The following is a 21,987-nucleotide window of genomic DNA, read 5'->3' as shown; positions in this document are numbered from 1 at the left end:
AAAAATAAAAAATAGATTTTTTTTTTATATTGCAAAGTACTAAATAAAATCTGCCATCTTCTCTTTTTTTATCTAATTTGGAGCTCTGGATTAAACTCCTACATGAATGTTACTACTGTGAAATCTATCAATCTAGACATATAGAAGAGGTATTTTATTTTTTAGCCTAAGCTACTTACAAAAGGCCATCAAAAGTTTCGTCAGAAGGTGGTTTCTGAAATGTTACTGGACTGAATGTTACTGAAAATGTAGACTTGAGAGGTAATGCTAGCAATGATAAAATCCCCAGGCTGGTAATAATTGTGGACAATAGGGAAAGGTGCCTTAATGGGACACTTAGACAGAGGAATCTTTCTCTGACTATAAAGTAAAACTGCTAGGACTATCATGAGTGCCAAATGTAACATGATGTTAACTGAAAAGTCTTCCTGTTTTATTCCATTTAGTCTAACCCCTCATTGATTTTTTTAAAATAATTCACATGGCATTACTCAGCTGATTAAAAGCCAGAATCATATAGGATCAACTACCAATAAACTTAGTAGTATAATGAAAGGGAACATGAGATCATTGTTCATAGCAAAACAATGAGATGTTAGAATACTTGATTGTCCTTTTTATCCTCCTATCCTGAGGGAATGTTCATGAACTAGGAAGATTCTGTATGTCATAAATTATGGTTATTGCATAATTGTAGTGTGATGGAGGATTATTTACAAATTTTGAGTGCCATTTCTCTTGAAAAGTTTCAAAACTCCACATGTTGATGTTTATGTCACCTCAACTGACATCTTCTCAATCTAGCCTCTTTTAATGATTTTAACAGCAAACAATAGGCCAAAGAAAGAAGAACAAGGTGTATTATGACTCACAACAAAAATAAAACCAGGACAAATGGAAATGAAATAAAGAACAAAAGACCTATCACTTTGTAGAATAAACAACATTTCCATTTGCAATACTAAGCAAAATTTGATGAGTTTTAATATAGAACAATTTTCAAATTTTTAATATGTGGGTAATCTCAGCTTTCCTGGACTAAATATTAGGTATCTGATTTATCAAGGTCATATAAAATATGTGAAATTGTTCATGTTTAATTCCCCACGTCAGTAATAACTATGGTCTTACAAGAGAAACAGGGCATATACACACCACAAAATGTTTTAAAAAGGAAAAAATATCTGGTCTTCATAATATTTACTATTTTTCACCATGTACTATTATGAGAAGATGAAGACTGACTTCATAATCAAGTGGGAAATTATTCTGAGCTACTATGACAACACTGATGAACTTACATTAAGGAAGAATATCCTTGCTTTTCTTTGTTGGTTTTAATGTTTGGGGACATACCCTGAATCAAGGATTAGTAGAATGTAGATATGGTGTGTTTGTATGCCTAATAACTCCCATGATTCAAGGTAGCTTGGTTAAAAGCAGAGCAAACATCAATGAGATGACCAGGAATTTGCCAATGTAATTTTAATATTGAGGTAATTTTTCCTCAAAGCTCCTACAGTTCACCATATTTATGTATTCTCCATATTATTACATAAAACCATTTAGAAGGAAGGAAAAAGATGAAAATATTATTTCAATGGAATAGAAGGTTCATTGTTTATATTGCATTTATTAAAGTAAGGGTAGATATCCCTGGGATCATATTTTGTTTCACTGGTTTCTTTGATGGTCCAAAGTAGGAGAAATTAATAACTGTCTAAAGCATTCAAAAGGAAGAAGAGATTTCCCATGACTTGCAATGGTTTCATGCTGGATCAGTTCCACTTTTTAAGTGGTCTTTGGTGAATGTATCTTTATAGAACTAGTCATGGAATTATATTTCTTCTTTCTTGCCTCTTATTAACTGTTTTTTTTAGTATTCAGATCAGGCCTTATATTATAATTTAATGCATACATATATACATTAGATAGATAGATAGAGAGATAGATAGAGAAATAGATAGATAGATAGATAGATAGATAGATAGATAGATAGATAGATAGACAGACAGATAGATAGACATATAGATAGACAGATAGATAGATAGATAGATAGATAGATAGATAGATAGATAGATAGATAGATATAGATGATAGAGATAGAGATAGAGATAATGATTGCAATCGAGAGGGTGATGATAGATGATAGATAGATAGGTAGATAGGTAGGTAGATAGATAGATAGATAGATAGATAGATAGATAGATAGATAGATAGATAGATAGATAGATAGATAGATAGATACAGAGGTGGTATTCAGCAGGTTCTGACCAGTTCTACAGAACCGGTAGCGGAAATTTTGAGTAGAACTGGCAAATTTTGAGGAGAACTGGCAAATATTCCCTCTAACTGGAGATTTACAGTATCCTTCCCCTGCCATTGCCCACTAAGCCAGGCCCACAGAGCCTATAGTAAAAAAAATGTGAATCCCACCACTGGATAAATAGATAGATAGATAGATAGATAGATAGATAGATAGATAGATAGATAGATAGATAGATAGATAGATAGAATGAACATTCCCCCTCCTCAGGGGAATATTTTTCCCCTAAAGGTGCACTTTAATACTGTCATTTTAGTATTTTTCAGTCTTTCAATATAGAAGATAATATTTATATAGTAGGTAATTTGCCTGATGTTCATGATAAAAGAGGACTACAGAAAGCTTCTATTATATTTTTACAATTTGCAATCTGCAATAAAAATAAACACATGAGAATTTTTATATGCTAAAATGCCATATTCTCTTATTTTCATGTCTAAGTTGAAGCTTTAGATGAAACCTCTACATGGAACTAAAAATAGTTCCAATAGCATAAAAATAATCTGACCACATAGAAGATATATTTGATTTTTCAGGCCAAGGTACTTACAAAAGGTCATCAAAAGTTTCATCAGAAGGTGGCTTCTGGAAAGTTATTGAACTTGAGAAAATGTAGACTTGAGAGGTAATTCTAGCGATGATAAAATCTCCAGGCTGGTAATACTTGTGGACAATAGGTAGAGGTGCCTTAATAGGACACTTAGCTAGATGAATCTTTCTCTGGCCATAAAGTACAACTACTAGGACTGTCATCAGTGTTAAATATAACATGACTTTAACTGAGAGTCTTCTTGTTTTTTTCCAAATAGTTTGACCCTTTATTGATTTGTTTTTAATACTGCTAATTCATATGGCATCACTCAGCTGATTGAAAGCCAGAATCATATAGAATCAACTGCCAATAATCCTAATAGTGTAGTTCTCCTTTTCTCATCCTTCACAAACAGAAACATGAGATCATTATTCATATGAATGAAACATGAAATATTAGTACATTTGACTTTTCACTTATTCTCCTGTCCTAAGGGAATGTTAATGAATCAGGAAGTTATGTACAGTATTAATTGTGGTTATTTCATAATTACAGTGAGACAGGAAATATTACCGATTTTGAATTCTTTGTATTGTTAAAATGTTTCAGAGCTCAACATTTGACCTTGATAATACACCAGCTGGCATCTTCCCAATCTATTTCTTTGAAAGAATTATCTATAGCACTGCCTGCCCTCTGTAATGAGGTTACTCCCACATTTAGGACATCCCCAACTCTGTTGATTTTTGTATGTATGCAACTGTCTCTTGCTGCATGTTTGTGTGTGTCTGTATGTGTGTGTGTGTGCGTGTGCGTGCACACATGTATGCACTCAACCCCCCCACACACACACATACAGTGTCTATTCAAAGTGTACAGTATCCAAAAAAAAATATGAAAGAGAAAACGTATGATAATGGAAGAAAACACAATTATGTCCTACAATTATGTTTCTATTTACCATCTCATACCTTTCCCTATCCCCATATAATGGATGTACCATTGTAGAAAATTGTAAAACAAATGGAAATTTTCCAATTGCACCAATTATATTTATTTTTCAAAAAGTTCCTTTTGGTTTAATTAAACTATAGCAAGCCCAAGAGATTGAAGAGCCACCACCAGGGAGATGGGTCCAAATGCTATGTGTGGGAATGGAAGGAATATGATCTTAAAAATATCTTTAAAACCTTATGGTGTAGTCAAACAATCTTGAACTGAACACACTCAAAGCTGTAGAGATGATAGCAGATTTTAGGAGATGCCCAGTTATTCTACCACCTCTTACACTACTGGATAACACAGATTCAACACAGAGGAGACCTTCAATTTTCTAGGTTTTATCTCAGGATTTAAAATAGACACCTAACATCAAAACCGTCATTAAAAAGCACAATGAAGAGTGTTCTTCCTGCACCAATTCAGAAAGCTCAGACTGCCCAAGGACCTGCTGATACACTTCTAGAAAGGAATTATTGAATCTGTCATTTGTACCTCTATAACTGTCTGATTTGGCACAGCAACCAAACAAGACGGATACATATTTCAATAGACAATTAGAACTGCAGAAAAAATAATTACAATCAGCCTGCTTTCCACTGACTATCTGTACAATGCACAAGCCAGAAAGAAGGCTATGAAACTATCTACAGACCGCTTACATCCTGGACATAAACTGTTTCAACTTCTTCCCTCAAGATGATGCTATAGGACAGGGGTGTCAAGCTCAATTTCATTCAGGGCTACATCAGCATTATGGTTCTCCTCAAAGGGCCATTTGCATGTAAGATTATAATGGCTCACAGGGGCCAGATGGGCGTGTCTGGGTAGGCAGAGCTGGGTGGTCACAGCTGGGTTGCTGTGACTAGGTAGGTGTGGCTGGGTGGGCATGGCAGGATCAATGCCACTCATTGGGCACTGCTGATTTGGAACAAGTTGCACTGATAACTTTACATGGGAATAATTCAGTGCCCCACAAGCTCATCATTTCCTATGGCTATGTTACTTATTATCTTTCTCATCTGTCCTATTATGTATTTCCTTAGATTCTTATGACTATAACTTACTGTATCTCATGATTTATATTGACTGTTTAGTATCCTATGACTATCACTGAGTGTTATATTTATGATTTTGGTAATTTATGATTATGACCATCACTTGTTGCTTGTGTGTACACTGAGAACTTATGCACTGGAGAAAAATTTCAACAACATTAGCAACAGATATGTTGCTAAAGCACTCAGAATAATAAGGGATCCCCATGGGTTACCATGGCTTCATTATGCACTAGTTCTAAGTTTCTGAATAATCTTCAGTGAATATATGATGAATTATATTCCTTCTTTGTTGCCTCTCATTAACTGTTTTTTAGTATTCAGATCAGGCCTTAATAGAATAACAAAGCATTTGGGGAGAAAGATGCAGCCCAGTAACCCTGCACTGGAAAATAATATAGAAAAGATCTCCACAGCCACCATATATTTCCCCTTGGTACTCTGATATGTTGGAATAAAAGATAACCAGACACTGCAAAAACATAACAGGCTGAAGAAGATAAACTTGGTCTCATTAAAACTGTCTGGTAAATGCCGTGCTTGGAAAGCCACACAGAAACCAACAATGGCAAGGAAAATCAGGTACAGCAAGACACAGTAAAACATGACAGTAAAGCCTTCATTACATCCAAGGATGATTTCATCTGCCACTAAGTTCATATCAGCATCTGGGTATGGGGGTGAGGTTACAAGCCATATAGAACAAATAGTGATTTGAATGAGGGAACAAGAAAAAACAATGTAATTATCTAATGGTTTCCCGAGCCATTGCCTCATCTTGGATCCTGGTACTGAAGCCATGAAAACTAAAATCACAATGATATTTTGGCCAATATACAAGAAATGGCTACTGAGAAGACAATCCCAAAAGCAGTTTGTCGCATTAAACAGGTTACTTGTTCAGGTTTTCCAATGAATAATAAACTGCAAAGGAATGAGAGCACAAGGGAGATGAGAAGAAGGTAGGTGATATTCCGATTGTTGGCCTTGACTATGGGAGTGTCCTGGTATTTGATGAAGATCCCAAGCACCACAGTGGCAATGCAAGCAAAGACAATTGCTGTAATGGCCAAACTGATACCTAATGTGTCTTCATAAGACAAGTAAACTGTATGTTTTGGAAGACACGAGTCATGGTTGTTGTTTGGATACTGTCCTTCTGGGCATGACAAGCAATCATCCATATCTGTGAGAAATGAATGATGAAAAGATGAATGAACACATTCTTATTATTACAATATAGAAGATATTTTATTATCATTTTCAAAATAACAGAAAAGTAGATTCTGGGGATTGAAGGTTATTCATCTTGAAGATTCCTTAAAGGTGCCATGCTGGCACAGTGGTTAGAATGTAGCATTTAATCTAATTCTGCCAACTTCCAGGACTTCAATTCCTACTGGCTCAAGATTGACTCAGCCTTCAATCCTTTAGAGGTTGGTAAAATGAGAACCCACGTTGCTGGGAGCAATATGCTGATTTTGTAAACTGCTTAGAGGGGGCACTATAAAGTGATATGTACAGTAAGTGCTAAGTCCTAAGAGTTCACTTAAAAGTGTAGATCAGAGCACAATTTCATTATTTAGTTACAGAACTGTAGTTAGCCTGGCTAATCTGTAAATAGAGGAGATGCATATTTATGGCAATACATGTGATTGGATAGAGCAGAAGAGTTTTTCATTTGATGGAGAAGAACATCCGGCCTCTAATGAGAAAATTTGGGCAGAAATATATAGCTGATGCTGGTTTTCAGAGAACAAGTAGACATTATTTCATAAATATAGAATCTTTCTAGGCCTACTGTTTTACTTGCTTTAGTTTGGAGAGTCTATGCCTTCCTCTTAGAATTTGTCTGGTTTTATCAACAATAATTGGCTAGATGTCTTAAGGCTGAGATATTAAGGTTCGTTTTTCCTGGGAAGGTAATTAGGGGAAGATAAAATATCTTCCTTTTTTTTTTACTCATCCCAGTATCCTAGAATTATCTCTGACAGCACATAAAGTATACAGTGGTACATAAATACTGAATTTATTCTGCACAGGTTTTCATGGAAAGGTTAATTTTTATAAACTGAAGAAGAAACCTTACCTTTCTGATTTGTAATCATCCCTTCTGGACATTTATAACACTTATAGCAGCAAAATGGCTTTCCTTCTATTTTGGCCTTACTAGAACCAGGGTGACAGTGGTCATTACACAGGGAATGTGGTCTTTTCTGAATAAAGGGGATTAAAAAAAAGAAATGTCAATTTGGTAGTTTTGGTATGCTCAGGGACATTGGCTTTACTCAGACACAGATATTCTGTATGCATTACCTGAGGAGAATCCCAGAATGATACATTTTCAGATGACTATGTTGATGACTGTCAATATAATGCTTAGATATCATGGCAAGCATTTACAGGGTTTTGTACATCTTGAATGTAATGTAAGATATTTACTAAGCAATGAGTTGTATGAAACAGACAGGAGATTGGGTTCGATTAAACCATATGTTGTCACTTATCAAAGGCTATAGCCACATTCTTCTTAATAACAAGCTCAGCTCCTTGACAATAGAATGGAAGTATTTTACTATTGTCCTCCAGGATGCTTTTTACCAACCTAGCCTAAATCTTGGAGTTTTTACTTAGCTATTCCAGTTCTCAATAAGCCTTGTAATAACATATCACACCCTAGAGCAATTTCAATCAAAAGATGACTTCCATTTCTGAATAGGGCTATTGAAGTTATAGTAGAAACAGTAGGTCATTGCCAGGATTACAGGAAGTCTTTGACCTAAAACCAGTCACTTAATGACAATTTTAACTTATGATGGACTTTTAAAAAGCTACTTATGACCCAAGTGTGCCCAACCAGTTCAGTGAGTATGCATTTTATGCATGCACCCAGTATTTAGAAAAGTCCTTCTGCTGCAGCCCTGGTGAGTAAAACAGCTGATGATCAGCTGTGCTCAAAAACAAGAAAATAAACACAGAAAAAGGACAGGGGTGGGTGGAGCCAAATGCAGACCAGAACTACCAGTTTCCCTAAATCAGTCTGAACTGATAGAATAGCACCCCTGCTTATGACTGGGCTCAAAGTTATTACATCTGCCCCCTCTACAGTAACAGATTTATTTTTGGCCCTCCTACAGCCAGTTGCAGCATCCTATGGTCACATGACCAAAATTTTGGTAGTTTTATCTGCTAGTTTCTAAAGTTTCATGTAGATTTCTAATAAAATATGCCTGTTGGATGTTTTGTATTTGCTTGACAACCACATGACTTGCTTTAATATTTCATCAACATGCTTTACTTCCATTGTAAAATGTCATTAAATCAAATCTTTTTGTATGGTGCCTTTTCTTAGGAATACAAGGATTTACTACCAAAATTCCAGACTCAATAATAAGTCAAGAATGAACTGTATTTGGTATGTAAATTAAACTATCTATGCAAAATAGGGCAAATATCTGCTTAAATTTTCTAGTCTATGCAGTTGGGTCCTTTAGAATGTTGGCCAATTTTCAGGAGAGAGACAAAAGCAGCATCTTCTTCTGAACTTATTCAGAAGGTGTCATAATATCCTTTATTTGCATACTGAACTATGGAGCATATCCCAATTCACAATATAAATACAATACCGGAATAAGTCTATACTGCTTTAATAGAAGAAAATGTCAGTATGTAGTTTAAACCTTTCCCAAATCTGTGCAAAATATGTACCTGGTTAAACCTTATAGGCCATACAATGGAGTTTTCATGAATGTTGAGTGAAGAGAAAGAGTTAGGTTCTAGCCATCCAACTTTGACTTTTGTAAATGTGTTATTTGCATAGGTGACCCAGTTGAAAATATCAAAGCCAGCGATTATATGCCCTTTGTCATCAAAGGAGATATTTTCTCCAGCACTGTTTATAAAGGATGTACTTCTTATAAATTTGTGGAGCTAAATTGGAGAAAGAGAATTATTCTGGGAGAACCTTCATAATAATCCTAACACACTTTAAAACTAAGATGAATAATGTGGGGGAGAAACCAACTGAAGAATGGAAAAAGAGAAGGAGAAATCATTGAAGTCAGTTACCTAGGCAGAGTAGTGACACCAACTGAAATGTTTTGTAGATATATTTGGAAGACTAATTACTTTTAACGGACTAGAAACTGTTCTGGTTTAGTTTATTTTATTGTCATTGCACCTCCTACAATGAAATCGAACACTATCTTCAGTGCATATCAAAAGCATGAAAATAAATACAAACACACATCTTTCACATGCCTCACATTGAACTGAAAACCCCCAACTCTGCACCAACATTGCACTATGCAGTAGAATTCAAAAGAGCTACTGCCCTGGGATAGAAGCTGTTTTTCAGCCTGTTTGTGCTTGTTTTTATTATTCTGTACCATCTGCCAGATGGTAATAGTTCAAAAAAAGGTTGCTCAGGATGAGATGTATCTTTGAGAATGTTTTGAACTTTTTGAAGGTAGCAGGAGCTAAGATCTTCCAAAGAGGGAAGAGGGCAACCAATGATTTTCTTGGCAATGACGTTAACCCTCTGGAGGGCTTTCCTATCTGCCACTGTGCAAGTGGCAAACCATACAGAGGTGCAGTAAGTTAAGATACTCTCTATGGTGCAGCAGTAGAAGTGTGCTGTCTTTCCCTCTTCTTTAGGGTTTATACCATGTAACCAAAATGAGCTGTTTTTCATCCAGTTTTGACAATGGAAACTTTACAATTCAAAACTAATAATATATTGATAGAGAATGGTTATAATAGGTTAACAAACAAAATATTTAAAAGTATTATGATAAACATTACATTTTTCTTCTTTTATATTTCTTTCCTGATGCTTCTGGGAAACTTTTTGTCCCTATATCTTTTCTTCCCATATTTAACTATCTACACTATCTCCTTCCTGCTAGAGCAGGGTGGTAGACTAGAAAACCTCCAAGATCATTCCAACTTTATTATTCTGTTTTTGCTCAACCTTGCTTTGGAAGATACCTGCCAGGCTTTTACTTGTCTCATGTTTTTCATCTTTGCTCTTTCTTTTGACGTGGAAGAAGTCATCGCACACAAAGCATGTGCCATAATGTAAACCGCATTGTAGATGCTATAGCTGTGACCAGACAGCTTTGTGTCAAACAGGGTCACAGGTAGACTTTCCAGTTTTTCCTCTCCAGTGCAAATCTGCACCTCTCTCTTTTTAGAATGGAATTTGGGAAATCACAATTAAATGCATCTTGCCAGAAGATTCTGATAAAGCCATCTTTATTTTCTGAAAGGGGGTTTCTTTTGTTCAGAAATTTCTGGAATCCCTGAGGGTAATTTGCATGAACAGCAAATGAGAATGCTCCATGGAAAAAATGTATGTCCCAATCTCTTTGAATTCTAGAAGAAGCAAAATCCATCTGGGCAGTCATAATCAACACTCGGCTTTCAATTTTTACATCATAAAATTTCAAGAATTGGAAAAATATTCTTAGGACACTAACAGTTTCTATTTCACCTTGTATAATAACAGTATTGACAGTACTTCCTATGACAATGCGTGAAGTTGCAAACCATGCCATTCCATTTTCAGCAACGTTACTGGAAAAAGTTATACTGGGAATTGTTTCTAAGAAGTCCACACAGACACCCTTCTGAGAATATAAGGGAAGGATATGCTGTACCAAAAAATCTCCACTGTCATCATTATCAGCAATCACACCAATCCAGGTCCATTTCAAATGCAGTAGTAACTCAACAATCCCCAAATAGTGGTGGATCACATTGGGAAACATCTGGTGAAAATAATCTTCTTTGGTTTTGTCATTTATTGTTGGAGAAGTCCCATATAAGATCTTGGGGAAAAAACATGGGAGGAGGACAGACAAAATCAAAATGAATCTTCTCATAAGTTTAGTAAAAAGACAAACTATTATAAATGGTTTCATTTTTTCTATTTCATATTTTCTCTTATATATTTTTCTAAACACTTAATATTGCCTATGACAAATTTCCACAGATACTTCAGGAAATAGGATGTATTCTTAAGACCTTTGGCTTTCAAACAGCATTGACTGCAATTTTATGCATAAATTTGGACTTTCTAAAAAATTTTTTCAAAAATTCCCAATTAATGTTTCTCAGACAAATATAGAATTTATGTTGACATATAGATGGACTGTTGCAAATTGTCCTTCCTTAACAAGGTTAAATTACCATTGGATTCCCCCCCCCCCAAAAAAAAGGTTGTTGCAACACAGTTCTGTAATTCAGATGGTATCACTCTATCTGGGGTCACATGTCTGCATTGAGGACATTGGGCAACCAATTCGTTTTTACAGCTGATTGTAGTAGTCCATGTTCACATGAAACAAGTTACAATGTTACTTGCAGGAAACTGATTGACCCAACTGAACTTACATCTGTTGTGACTTAGGACAAAAAATATCCAGGATCCGCTACAGTCACAAACTGAGGATTACTTGTATTCTAATTTACTATAAATACAAAAACATGTGCCAGATTTTTCAGCACCTGTAGATTGATCAACTACTTTTTCAATGTTTCAGAAACACATCATCAATCCACTAATAAAATTTCCATTCTCTATCTCCCATTTACAAAAATACCTTAAGTACAATGACACTCAATATTTCAAACCATTTTTTACCTGTGGAATCTTGTAGGGGCTCAAGATGTTTGTCATGTGGAGTGAGGCTTCAGAAGTAGGTCCCCCAATGACTCCCATAATCCTATTCTGAATAACACATTTGTAATTAGGGATGAATTTGTCCTGAGTGGTAAGAAGTTCCATTGAGGCAAGATAGGTCCACTTTGCCAAAAAATAGCTGTTTAAGATATGGAAACCCAAACTGACATTGGGTAAGAGTTGGGTATTCTCATTGAGTTCCTTCACAGCAAATACCAAGGCCAGGATGTGCTGGTAATTCTGAGTGAACATTCTAGGTTATGGACAATAGATCTTATTACTAATTCTATCTTGACACCATCATTTTGGTAACTGGCTTAAAAATAAGAGACTAACTGTATGGAATAGGTATGAAACATACTATGTAAGAAATACAAACCAATGGATGAAATTCATCATAAAAATATAACAAAATGTTCCAAATATGAAAAGACAAAACACAGATATTGTTTTTCTTCATGTGTAGAACAATTGGACACAATCTTCTGTTAAAACAGGAGAAATTGAGATAAGAATATATAACTGCTGTACAGAGTTTTTAAAGAGTAAAATAGCAAATTTATATGAAACTACCTGTCTGAAAGACTTGGATTAACTGAAAGAGAACAAAGAGGATATCAATCTTTTAAAAAATGAAAAGGAAAAAAGATAAGACAATCATGCTGGCTTCTACGTGTGATTCAAATAAAAATGAAGAAGAGTTTTATAATATACTGCAAATCAGCAGATATTAAAAAGGGAGAACCAAAAATATTATATTTTGCTTTCTCTTTTCTTTTTGCATTCTTTTCTGCTTATTAGGTTGTTTATTTTAATATTGTAAACTTGCTTTGCCCAACTCTTTTTCCCTATTAATATATAATATACAATATAAAGGATATCTGTATTTTTGATTATGTTCATTATATTCTAACTTTATATACATATATACAGGAAAAGATTAGATTAGATGAGAGATGAGAGATGAAAGAGAGAAAGAGAAAGATATACCATTTTTCCCCAGATAAATATATTTCTCCTAGAGTTGCATTTAGTATATTTTTCTTTAGTGGTTTTCAGTCTTTTGAACTAGAAGATAATTTTTATATTATATGTGATTATGTCTAACATTCATGCTAGGAGATGATAACAGGAAGCTTCTGAATGCTGTAGATATTGTCATACCTTTGCAATTTGCAATTTTCAAGAAAAATAAAAAATAGATTTTTCTAATTTGGAGCTCTGGATTAAACTCCTACATGAATGTTACTACTTTGAAATCTATCAATCTAGACATATAAAAGAGGTATTTAATTTTCAGCCTAAGCTACTTACAAAAGGCCATCAAAAGTTTCGTCAGAAGGTGGTTTCTGAAATGTTACTGGACTTGAGAAAATGTAGACTTGAGAGGTAATGCTAGCGATGATAAAATCCCCAGGCTGGTAATACTTGTGGACAATAGGCAGGGGTGCCTTAATAGGACACTTAGACAGAGGAATCTTTCTCTGACCATAAAGTAAAACTGCTAGGACTATCATGAGTGCCAAATATAACATGATGTTAACTGAAAAGTCTTCCTGCTTTATTCCATTTAGTCTAACCCCTCATTGATTTTTTTTTAAATATTGGTAATTCACATGACATTACTCAGCTGATTAAATGCCAGAATCATATAAGATCAACTACCAATAAACTTAGTAGTGTAGTTTTGCCTGTTTCATCTCTCATGAAAGGGAACATGAGATCATTGTTCATAGCAAAACAATGAGATGTTAGAATACTTGATTGTCCTTTTTATCCTCCTATCCTGAGGGAATGTTCATGAACCAGGAAGATTCTGTATGTCATAAATTATGGTTACTGCATACTTGCAGTGTGATGGGGGATTATTTACAAATTTTGAGTGCCATTTCTCTTGAAAAGTTTCAAAACTCCAAGTGTTGATGTTTATGTCACCTCAACTGACATCTTCTCAATCTAGCCTCTTTTAATGATTTTAACAGCAAACAATAGGCCAAAGAAAGAAGCACAAGGTGTATTATGACTCACAACAAAATAAAACCAGGACAACTTCCAGTTTTCCAGGCTTCAGCGGCGGGAGGGATCCGCGATTCCACGCGGTTCCTGCTGCGCTTGCTGCCTTGGTGCCTCCGATCCAGATGGATTTGGAGGATATAGCTGCCCTGTAGAGGCAGCTGAAGATAGGGGGATCCAGACAGGGGTTTTGGGATGTCGCAGACCCCCTCTCCAGCTGGCAAAACCCCCTTTTCCCAAGGCAGTGGAGCAGCGGTCAGCAATGGACGCCACAAAGAAGCCTGCAGCTGGACAAGATCATGCAGGAGGAAGAAAGTGAAAGGGTTTTTTTTTGGCTGAACCGGGATAATGAGGAACCTTCAAAAACCTGGAAATTTGATTTTTTTTGACTGCTACATTGTTTCCCAGAAAGATTGCAAGCGGCGGAAGAAAGTTTCAAAAGGGAAAGTTATTTTTTCTCACTCTCCTTCCCTATGGAAATAGCTGATGGAAATCTGAAAAACCTGCTGGGCATAGAAGGTAAATAAACCTAAAAATTAAAGCCAAGTGGATAAAAGATTTTGGAACATTGGAATTTAAAATTAAAGTTTACTGCTATAAGTGGGAAGGAAGAGGTAAAAAACTTATTCTAAGATTCCATTGAAGAAGACTGCTTGGAGTTTATAAGACTAAGAAATAAGTGGCAATAAGGCTTCCAAAAAATCATTTTGAAATTGTAATTGAACTTTACCCCAGGAAGAGAAATTAAACAAAGAAGAAGAAGAAAATGTTAATGAAACAGTCTGTTCTGATTTAGACTGCTTTGTGACTTTGTGACTTTGGGATCTTTGGGTAACTGTTTTTTGAAAGACTAAATCATTGGGGTTGTTTTTTTAAAAAAATAGAAAATGGCACTCTCTGTGGAAGAACTACAAATGGAATATCAAAAGTTACAAGAAGAGGAACGAGAAGGCAAGGGCTCTTCTGGATCTATTTTTCACTTTTTGGAAATGACGATTTTTACTTACCAAGAAATACAACAACAAAAGGACTGGGATGAAGAAGAAGAAGCCATATTTAATGGACAAAAAGTCATAGTTGAGGAAAAGAAAAAAGGGGGAGTGAAAATGGAGAAATCAGAACTTAAAAAAGCAACCAAGAAAGGGAAAAATAAGATGAAAAATCGATATAATGTCAGAAAGCAACAAAAAAAAGAAACACAACAGAGAGAGAAGATTAAGAGAGTGGAACTTGAGAGATGGGGGGGCAAAAAGATTAGAATTGATAAGAAAGGAAGGGGAAAAGGAAAGAGAAGTCATAAAGGTTTAAAACAAGATGCTAAAAACAGATTATTTTCAGAGATAAAGGGTAAAGTTTTATATATATATATATATATATATATATATATATATATATATATATATATATATATATATATTGTGTTGTGTGTTTTCTGAGGTTCTCATGGGTATTTGTATGTGGATCTTTGGTTGTTCGGGTTTCTCCCGTGTAAGATTCGAAGTATCTAGGCAACGTTTCGATGAAGTCTCATTCATCATCTTCAGGCTTCTGTCTACGGCTCTGTGCTTCTCAGAGTGATGTGAGATTGCAGCTGCTTCTTCCTTTTAACTGCTAGTGGGGGTGGGACTTGATTGGGTGGGGGCTTGGCTGTGTTCTGATTGGGTGGGGGTGTGTTCTCATTAGTAGGGGCTTTGGCCGTGTTCTGATGGGTTGGAGGAGTGTTCTGTTCAGGTGGGGGCTTGGTTGTGCTCAGGTTAGTCTTAGTTGCTGGGGGATTTGAGCTGGTGAGCTGTGATCTTGCTGTTTGGCTTCGAGTTCGTGGTCGTGCTGCATCTTCATAGTGGGTGTCGGTTTGCTTCATGTATGGCTTGGAGGGGTTTGAAGTGGGTAGTGGGTAGTGATGTGTGTTTTGTTTGTCTATGTCTGAATTAATTAAACTTTAGAAGAATGTAAGAAAAACATTGGAAGAGAATAATGAAATTGTAAATAAGACAGATGGATATAAAGAATATATATAATCTAAGGCAAAGGAAATATAATTGAATAGTAGAAGGAAAGGGAGAAACAAAGAGAAGTTGGGATAAGATATGAAGTTGAATAGATAAGATAAATATATATATATTAAATTGTGTTTGTATAGAAATGTGATAATTTGGAATTATTCTGTCTTTAAATAAGATGTTTTATTGGTTTTTTCAGAAAAGATACCTTATGTTATTACATTCTATGTTTAGTTTGTCTATGTATTGTTTCTTAACAATCAGTAAAATTTGTTTAAAAAAATAAATAAATAAAACCAGGACAAATGGAAATGAAATAAAGAACAAAAGACCTATCACTTTGTAGAATAAACAACATTTCCATTTGCAATACTAAGCAAAATTTGATGAGTTTTAATATAGAACAATTTTCAAATTTTTAATATGTGGGTAATCTCAGCTTTCCTGGACTAAATATTAAGTATCTGACTTATCAATGTCATATAAAATATGTGAAATTGTTCATGTTTAATTCCCCACATCAGTAATAACTATGATCTTACAAGAGAAACAGGGCATATCCACACCACAAAATGTTTTAAAAAGGAAAAAATATCTGGTCTTCAAAATATTTACTATTTTTCACCATGTACTATTGTGAGAAGTTGAAGACTGACTTCATAATCAAGTGGGAAATTATTCTGAGCTACTATCACAACATTGATGAACTTACATGAAGGAAGAATATCCTTGCTTTTCTATGTTGGTTTTAATGTTTGGGGACATACCCTGAATCAAGGATTAGTAGAATGTAGATATGGTGTGTTTGTATGCCTAATAACTCCCATGATTCAAGGTAGCTTGGTTAAAAGCAGAGCAAACATCAATGAGATGACCAGGAATTTGCCAATGTAATTTTAATATTGAGGTAATTTTTCCTCAAAGCTCCTACAGTTTACCATATTTATGTATTCTCCATATTATTACATAAAACCATTTAGAAGGTAGGAAAAAGATGAAAATATTATTTCAATGGAATAGAGGGTTCATTGTTTATATTCCATTTATTAAAGTAAGGGTAGATATCCCTGGGAACATTTTTTTCCCACTGGTTTCTTTGATGGTCCAAAGTAGGAGAAATTAATAACTGTCTAAAGCATTCAAAAGGAAGAAGAGATTTCCCATGACTTGCAATGGTTTCATGCTGGATCAGTTCCACTTTTTAAGTGGTCTTTGGTGAATGTATCTTTCATAGAATTAGTCATGGAATTATATTTCTTCCTTCTTGCCTCTTATTAACTGTTTTTTAGTATTCAGATCAGGCCTTAGTAGAATGACAAAGCATTTGGGGAAAAAGATGCAGCCCAGTAACCCTGCACTGGAAGATAATATGGAAAAGATCTCCACAGCCACCATGTATTTTCCCTTGGTGCTCAAATATGTTGGAAAAAATGACAACCAAACATTGCAGAAACACAACAGGCTGAAAAAGATAAACTTGGTCTCATTAAAACTGTCTGGTAAATGCCGTGCTTGGAAAGCCACACAGAAACCAACAATGGCAAGGAAAAGCAGGTACAGCAAGACACAGTAAAACATGACAATAGAGCCTTCATTACATCCCAGGATGATTTCTTCTGCCACTAAGTTCATATCAGCATCTGGATATGGGGGTGAGGTTACAAGCCATATAGCACAAATAGTGATTTGAATGAGGGAACAAGAAACAACAGTGTAATTATCTAATGTTTTGCCTAGTAATTGCCTCATCTGTGTACCTGGCATTGAAGCCATGAAAACTAAAATCACAATGATGGTTTTGGCCAATATACAAGAAATGGCTACTGAGAAAACAATCCCAAAACCAGTTTGTCACAATAGGCAAGTTACCTTTTCAGGTTTTCCAATGAACAACAAACTGCAAAGGAATGAGAGCACAAGGGAGATGAGAAGAAGGTACGTGATGTTCTGATTGTTGGCCTTGACTATGGGAGTGTCCCGGTATTTGATGAAGATCCCAAGCACCACAGTGGCAATGCAAGCAAAGACAATTGCTGTAATGGCCAAACTGATACCTAATGTGTCTTCATAAGACAAGAAAACTATCTGCTTTGAAAGGCATGAATCATGGTTGTCCCTTCTGGGCATGGCAAACAATCATCCATATCTGTGAAAATGAATGAATGAATGAACTAATGAATTCATAAATTACTATTATTATAATGTTGAAGATACCATATTAATGAAAACATATGTAATGTTGAAAGAAATAATAATTTAGTACAATAAGCTCTGGTTAATGCTTCAATTGGAGGCTCCCTGAATGTTTTGAAATTATTAGATATGGTAAGGAACTTATCTAGGATTAGTTAGTTAGTTAGTCTACTTTATTATCATTTCACCTCATACAACAAAATCAAACACCATCTTCAGTGCATATCATAACCATGACTATGACCATGAAAATAGACACAAACACACATCCTTCACTCTCCACACATTGAACTGAAAACCCCCAGCACTAACACTGTACTATGCAAAATTTTATGCAGAATTCAAAAGAGCTACTACCCTGGGATAGAATCTGTTTTTCAGCCTATTTGTCGTTGTTTTTATTATTCTGTACCATCTGCCAGATGGTAATAGTTAAAAAAAAGGGGGGGGGGAGTTTCCCAAGATGAGATGGATCTTTGAGAATGTTTTGAACTTTCTTAAGGCAGGGGGAACTATAAAGCTCTTCCAAAGAGGAGAGAGGGCAACCAATGATCTTCTGGGCAATGACATTAACCCCCTGGAGTACTTTCCTATCTGCCATTGTGCAATTGGCAAACCATACAGAGGTGCAATAAGTTCAAATACTCTCTATGGTGCAGCAGTAGAAGGTCACCAGCAGTTTTTCATTCAGTTGTTGTTTTCTGAGAAGCCTCAGGTAGTCTAGTCTCTGCTGAGCCCTTTTGACCAGTGCTGCAATGTGAGCACCCCAGGTCAGGTGCTCTTTTATGGTAACATAATTAACTGTTTGATTAATCTACTAATGTATACAAATTAGAACATGCATATTTACTGGATAGAGCAGCACAATTTTGACTGCTTAGGGAAGCACGTGCCTTCAGTTAAGAAGTTAGGGCAGAACTTAAAAGGCAATGCTGATTTTAAGAGAATGAGTAGATAATATTTCAAGAATGTAATTTCTGTCTAGAGCTAATGTTAAACTTCCTTTATTTGGCAGCGTCCATGCCTTCTTCCTGGCATTTGTCTGGTTTTTAATCAGCATTAATTGGCTGGATGTCTTGTGGCTGAGATTACAAGGTTCATTGTTCCTGGGAAGGTAATTAGGGAGGAAATAAAATACTTTCCTTCATTTCAGTCATCCCAGCATAATTAAATTATCTCTGACATCACATAATATATACAGTAACACTGAATATATCCCACACAGGTTTTCATGGAATGGTTAATATTTTTAAATTAAAGAAACCTTACCTTTCTGACTTGTAATCTTCCCTTTTGGACATGGAAAATACTTATAGCAGCAAAAGGGTCTTCCTTCTATTTTGGCCCTACTAAAACCAGAATGGCATTTGCCATTACACAGGGAATGAGGTCGTTTCTGAGTACAGAAGATGAAAAATAAAGGGATCAGTTTGGTACTTTTGCCATGCATTGATCTTACTGAATACAGAACCATGTTCTAAATGCATTAGAACAGAATAGAACAGAACAGAACAGAACAGAACAGAACAGAATAGAATAGAATAGAATAGAATAGAATAGAATAGAATAGAATAGAATAGAATAGAATAGAATACTTTATTGGCCAAGTGTGGGACATACAAGGAATTTGTCTTGATGCAAATGCTCTCAGTGTACGTACATAAAAGAAAAAATACATTAATTAAGAGTCAAGAATCAAAAGGTACAACACTTAATAATAGTCATAGGGTACAATAAGCAATCAAATCATACTAGGAAACAGTCAATATAGATCAAAGTTACAGTCATACAGTCACAAGTTACTTGAAGGGAACTCAGAATGAGACATTTTCATATGATTATAGTATTTATCAGTGTCTGTATGGTTTTTCCTTCTTATGGCAAGGATTTACAGGGTACTGTACATCTTGGATAAAATAAAATATATCTACAAAACCATGAATTGAAGTGCAGTGGACAGGAATTTAGGTTCAATTTATACATTGGTCACTTATTTGAGTCAGTAATCTCATTCTACTTAATATGAAGCTCAGCTTTTTCAGAACAGCACAGAAATATTTTATGATTGTTCTCCATTTTTTTATACCAACCTAGCCTAATTTCTGGAGTTCTCACATACATTTACTCCAATTCTCAATTAGCATTTTAATTACATACACTAACAATTCAGAGCAATTTCAATTCAAACATGACTTCACTTTCTGAATAGGGCTATTGTCGTTACAGTAGAAACTGTCGTCTTCTGCCAGAATACAGAGTCCTTGACTTAAACTGGCGACTTGATGGCCATTTTAAGTTATGATGGACTTTTTAAAAGCTACTTATAACTGTCATGTAAGTTATTAGAGTCACATGAATCTATTTTGGGTGATTTGGGAATGATTAGCAACTTGTTTATCTGCAACTAGTTGCAGCATCCTCTGATTACATGACCAAATTTGTACCTTTTTCATTGGTTTCTGATTATTCTTTTAGGTTCTTTTTTCTGGTAAAAAATGCCTTTGGACATGTATCAAATCAAATGTTTATTGTCAATGCACAACAAATTGAAAAGTTTGATTTTTTTTTAAAAAAATGAAAATTAAATTGTATTTGATTTATGATGACATTGACATATTTTACTTCCATTATAAAAATGGTCATAAAATCAAATCTGGTCATGGGATGCCTTTTCTAAAAATTAATATTAAAATCCAGGCCTATTGTGATTGTAATTTGAGGACTATCTGTAATTAGAGTGTGGATTAAATTATCCTGAAATATATGCAAAATACTATGTATAACCTTCTAGGCTATACAACAGAGGCCTTAAAATGTTGGCCAGTTTTGGTGAGAAAGACTTAAGCAGCATAATACTCATCTTCTGAAATTGTTCAGAAGGTGGTCAAGATGCTGTCAACTAATTGCACATTAAAGTAGAGAGCACATCCCAATTCAAAATGCAAATGCAATTACCTGAGTAATTGCAACATTGCTGCAATTGAAGAAAAAGGTCACATTTTTGACTATTTGAATATAGATTAAACTGTTTCCAAATCTGGACCAAATAAATACCTGGTTAAATCTTGTAGGCCATACAATGGAATCTTCATGAATGTTGAGTGATTTGGAAAAGAAATTGTTTGGGTCTAGCCATCCAACTTTGACTTTTGTAAATGTGTTATTTTCATAGGTGACCAAGTTGAAAATATCAAATCCAGCAATTATATGTCCTTTGTCATCAAAGGAAATATTTTCTCCAGCACTATTTATAAATGAGGTATTTCTTATGAACTTGTGGAGCTAAATTGGAGAGAGAGAAAACGATTCTAGGAGTACCTTCGTAATAACCTAAGACCAGTTAAAACTAAGATGAATGATTCTGAGGAGGGAAATCTACTAAAGCAGAAGAAGGAGAAATCATTCAAATGAGTTTCCTGGGCAGAGTACTGATATCATACCTGAGAGGTGTGGGAGGCATATTTTGGAGATGAATTGCCTTAATTTATTTAAAAAATGTTCTGTTCAAGTGTGCTGTGTGTCAAGTCTGAAATTGACACTGTGTTTCTTCCTTCCTCATGGTTTGAAACATGCTACCAAAATGAGCTATTTTGTATCTGATTTTGGAAGTGTAAGCAACAAATAAAAAATAATAACATATTGATAGAGAAAGTTTTCATGGTGTTAATAGAAACACATATATAAAACATACTCAAAATAAAACAAAATAAAAAGATTATATATCTGTAAATGTCATCTCCTTCGTTGTCATGACAAAGTGGCTTGCACAGCTCAAAGAAGCTATGAGCTAAAGCATTCAGGACAGATCACAATGGAGAGTTCTGACAAAATATGGTCCATTGGAGAAAGAATGTCAACCCACTCCAGTATCCTTGCTAAGAAAACCCCATGGACCGTATCAAAAGGCTAAAAGATATGACACCGGAAAATAAACCCTTCAGGCTGGAAAGTGTCCAATATGCTATGGGGGAAGACTTGAGAGCAATTACAAGTAGATCCATAAAGTGTAAAGAGGCTGGATTAAAGCTGAAAGGACACTCAGTTGTGGACATGTCTGGTGGTGAAATGAAAGTCAGATGCTATGCCAAACAATTTTGTATAGAAAGCTGCAATGTAAGATCTGAATCAATGTAAGCTGCATGTGGTCAAGCATGAGATGGTAAAATTGAATATCAACATCT

General features: G+C 35.1%; 1 protein-coding gene and 1 pseudogene across 1 annotated transcript; both read right to left on the bottom strand.

The window, feature by feature from the left end:
- Positions 1–3,963: 3,963 nt before the first annotated feature.
- LOC148124295 (vomeronasal type-2 receptor 26-like) lies at positions 3,964–6,099 on the bottom strand (annotated as a pseudogene).
- A 3,951-nt stretch (positions 6,100–10,050) lies between these two features.
- LOC148124294 (vomeronasal type-2 receptor 26-like) lies at positions 10,051–13,388 on the bottom strand. Its single transcript, XM_087916154.1, has 3 exons — positions 12,915–13,388; positions 11,562–11,853; positions 10,051–10,746 (listed from the first exon to the last, which is right to left on the bottom strand). Exons 1-3 carry the CDS (start codon positions 13,133–13,135, stop codon positions 10,051–10,053), a joined length of 1,209 nt encoding a protein of 402 aa, XP_087772280.1. The 5' UTR covers positions 13,136–13,388.
- Positions 13,389–21,987: the final 8,599 nt, after the last annotated feature.

The sequence above is a fragment of the Pseudonaja textilis genome, chromosome Z (assembly GCF_049901715.1).
Source record: "Pseudonaja textilis isolate UNSWEBS1 chromosome Z, rPseTex1.2, whole genome shotgun sequence".
NCBI classification, from domain to species: Eukaryota; Metazoa; Chordata; class Lepidosauria; order Squamata; family Elapidae; genus Pseudonaja; species Pseudonaja textilis.
The sequence above is the reverse complement of the archived record's forward strand: the minus strand, read 5'-3'. Positions and strand labels throughout refer to the sequence as shown.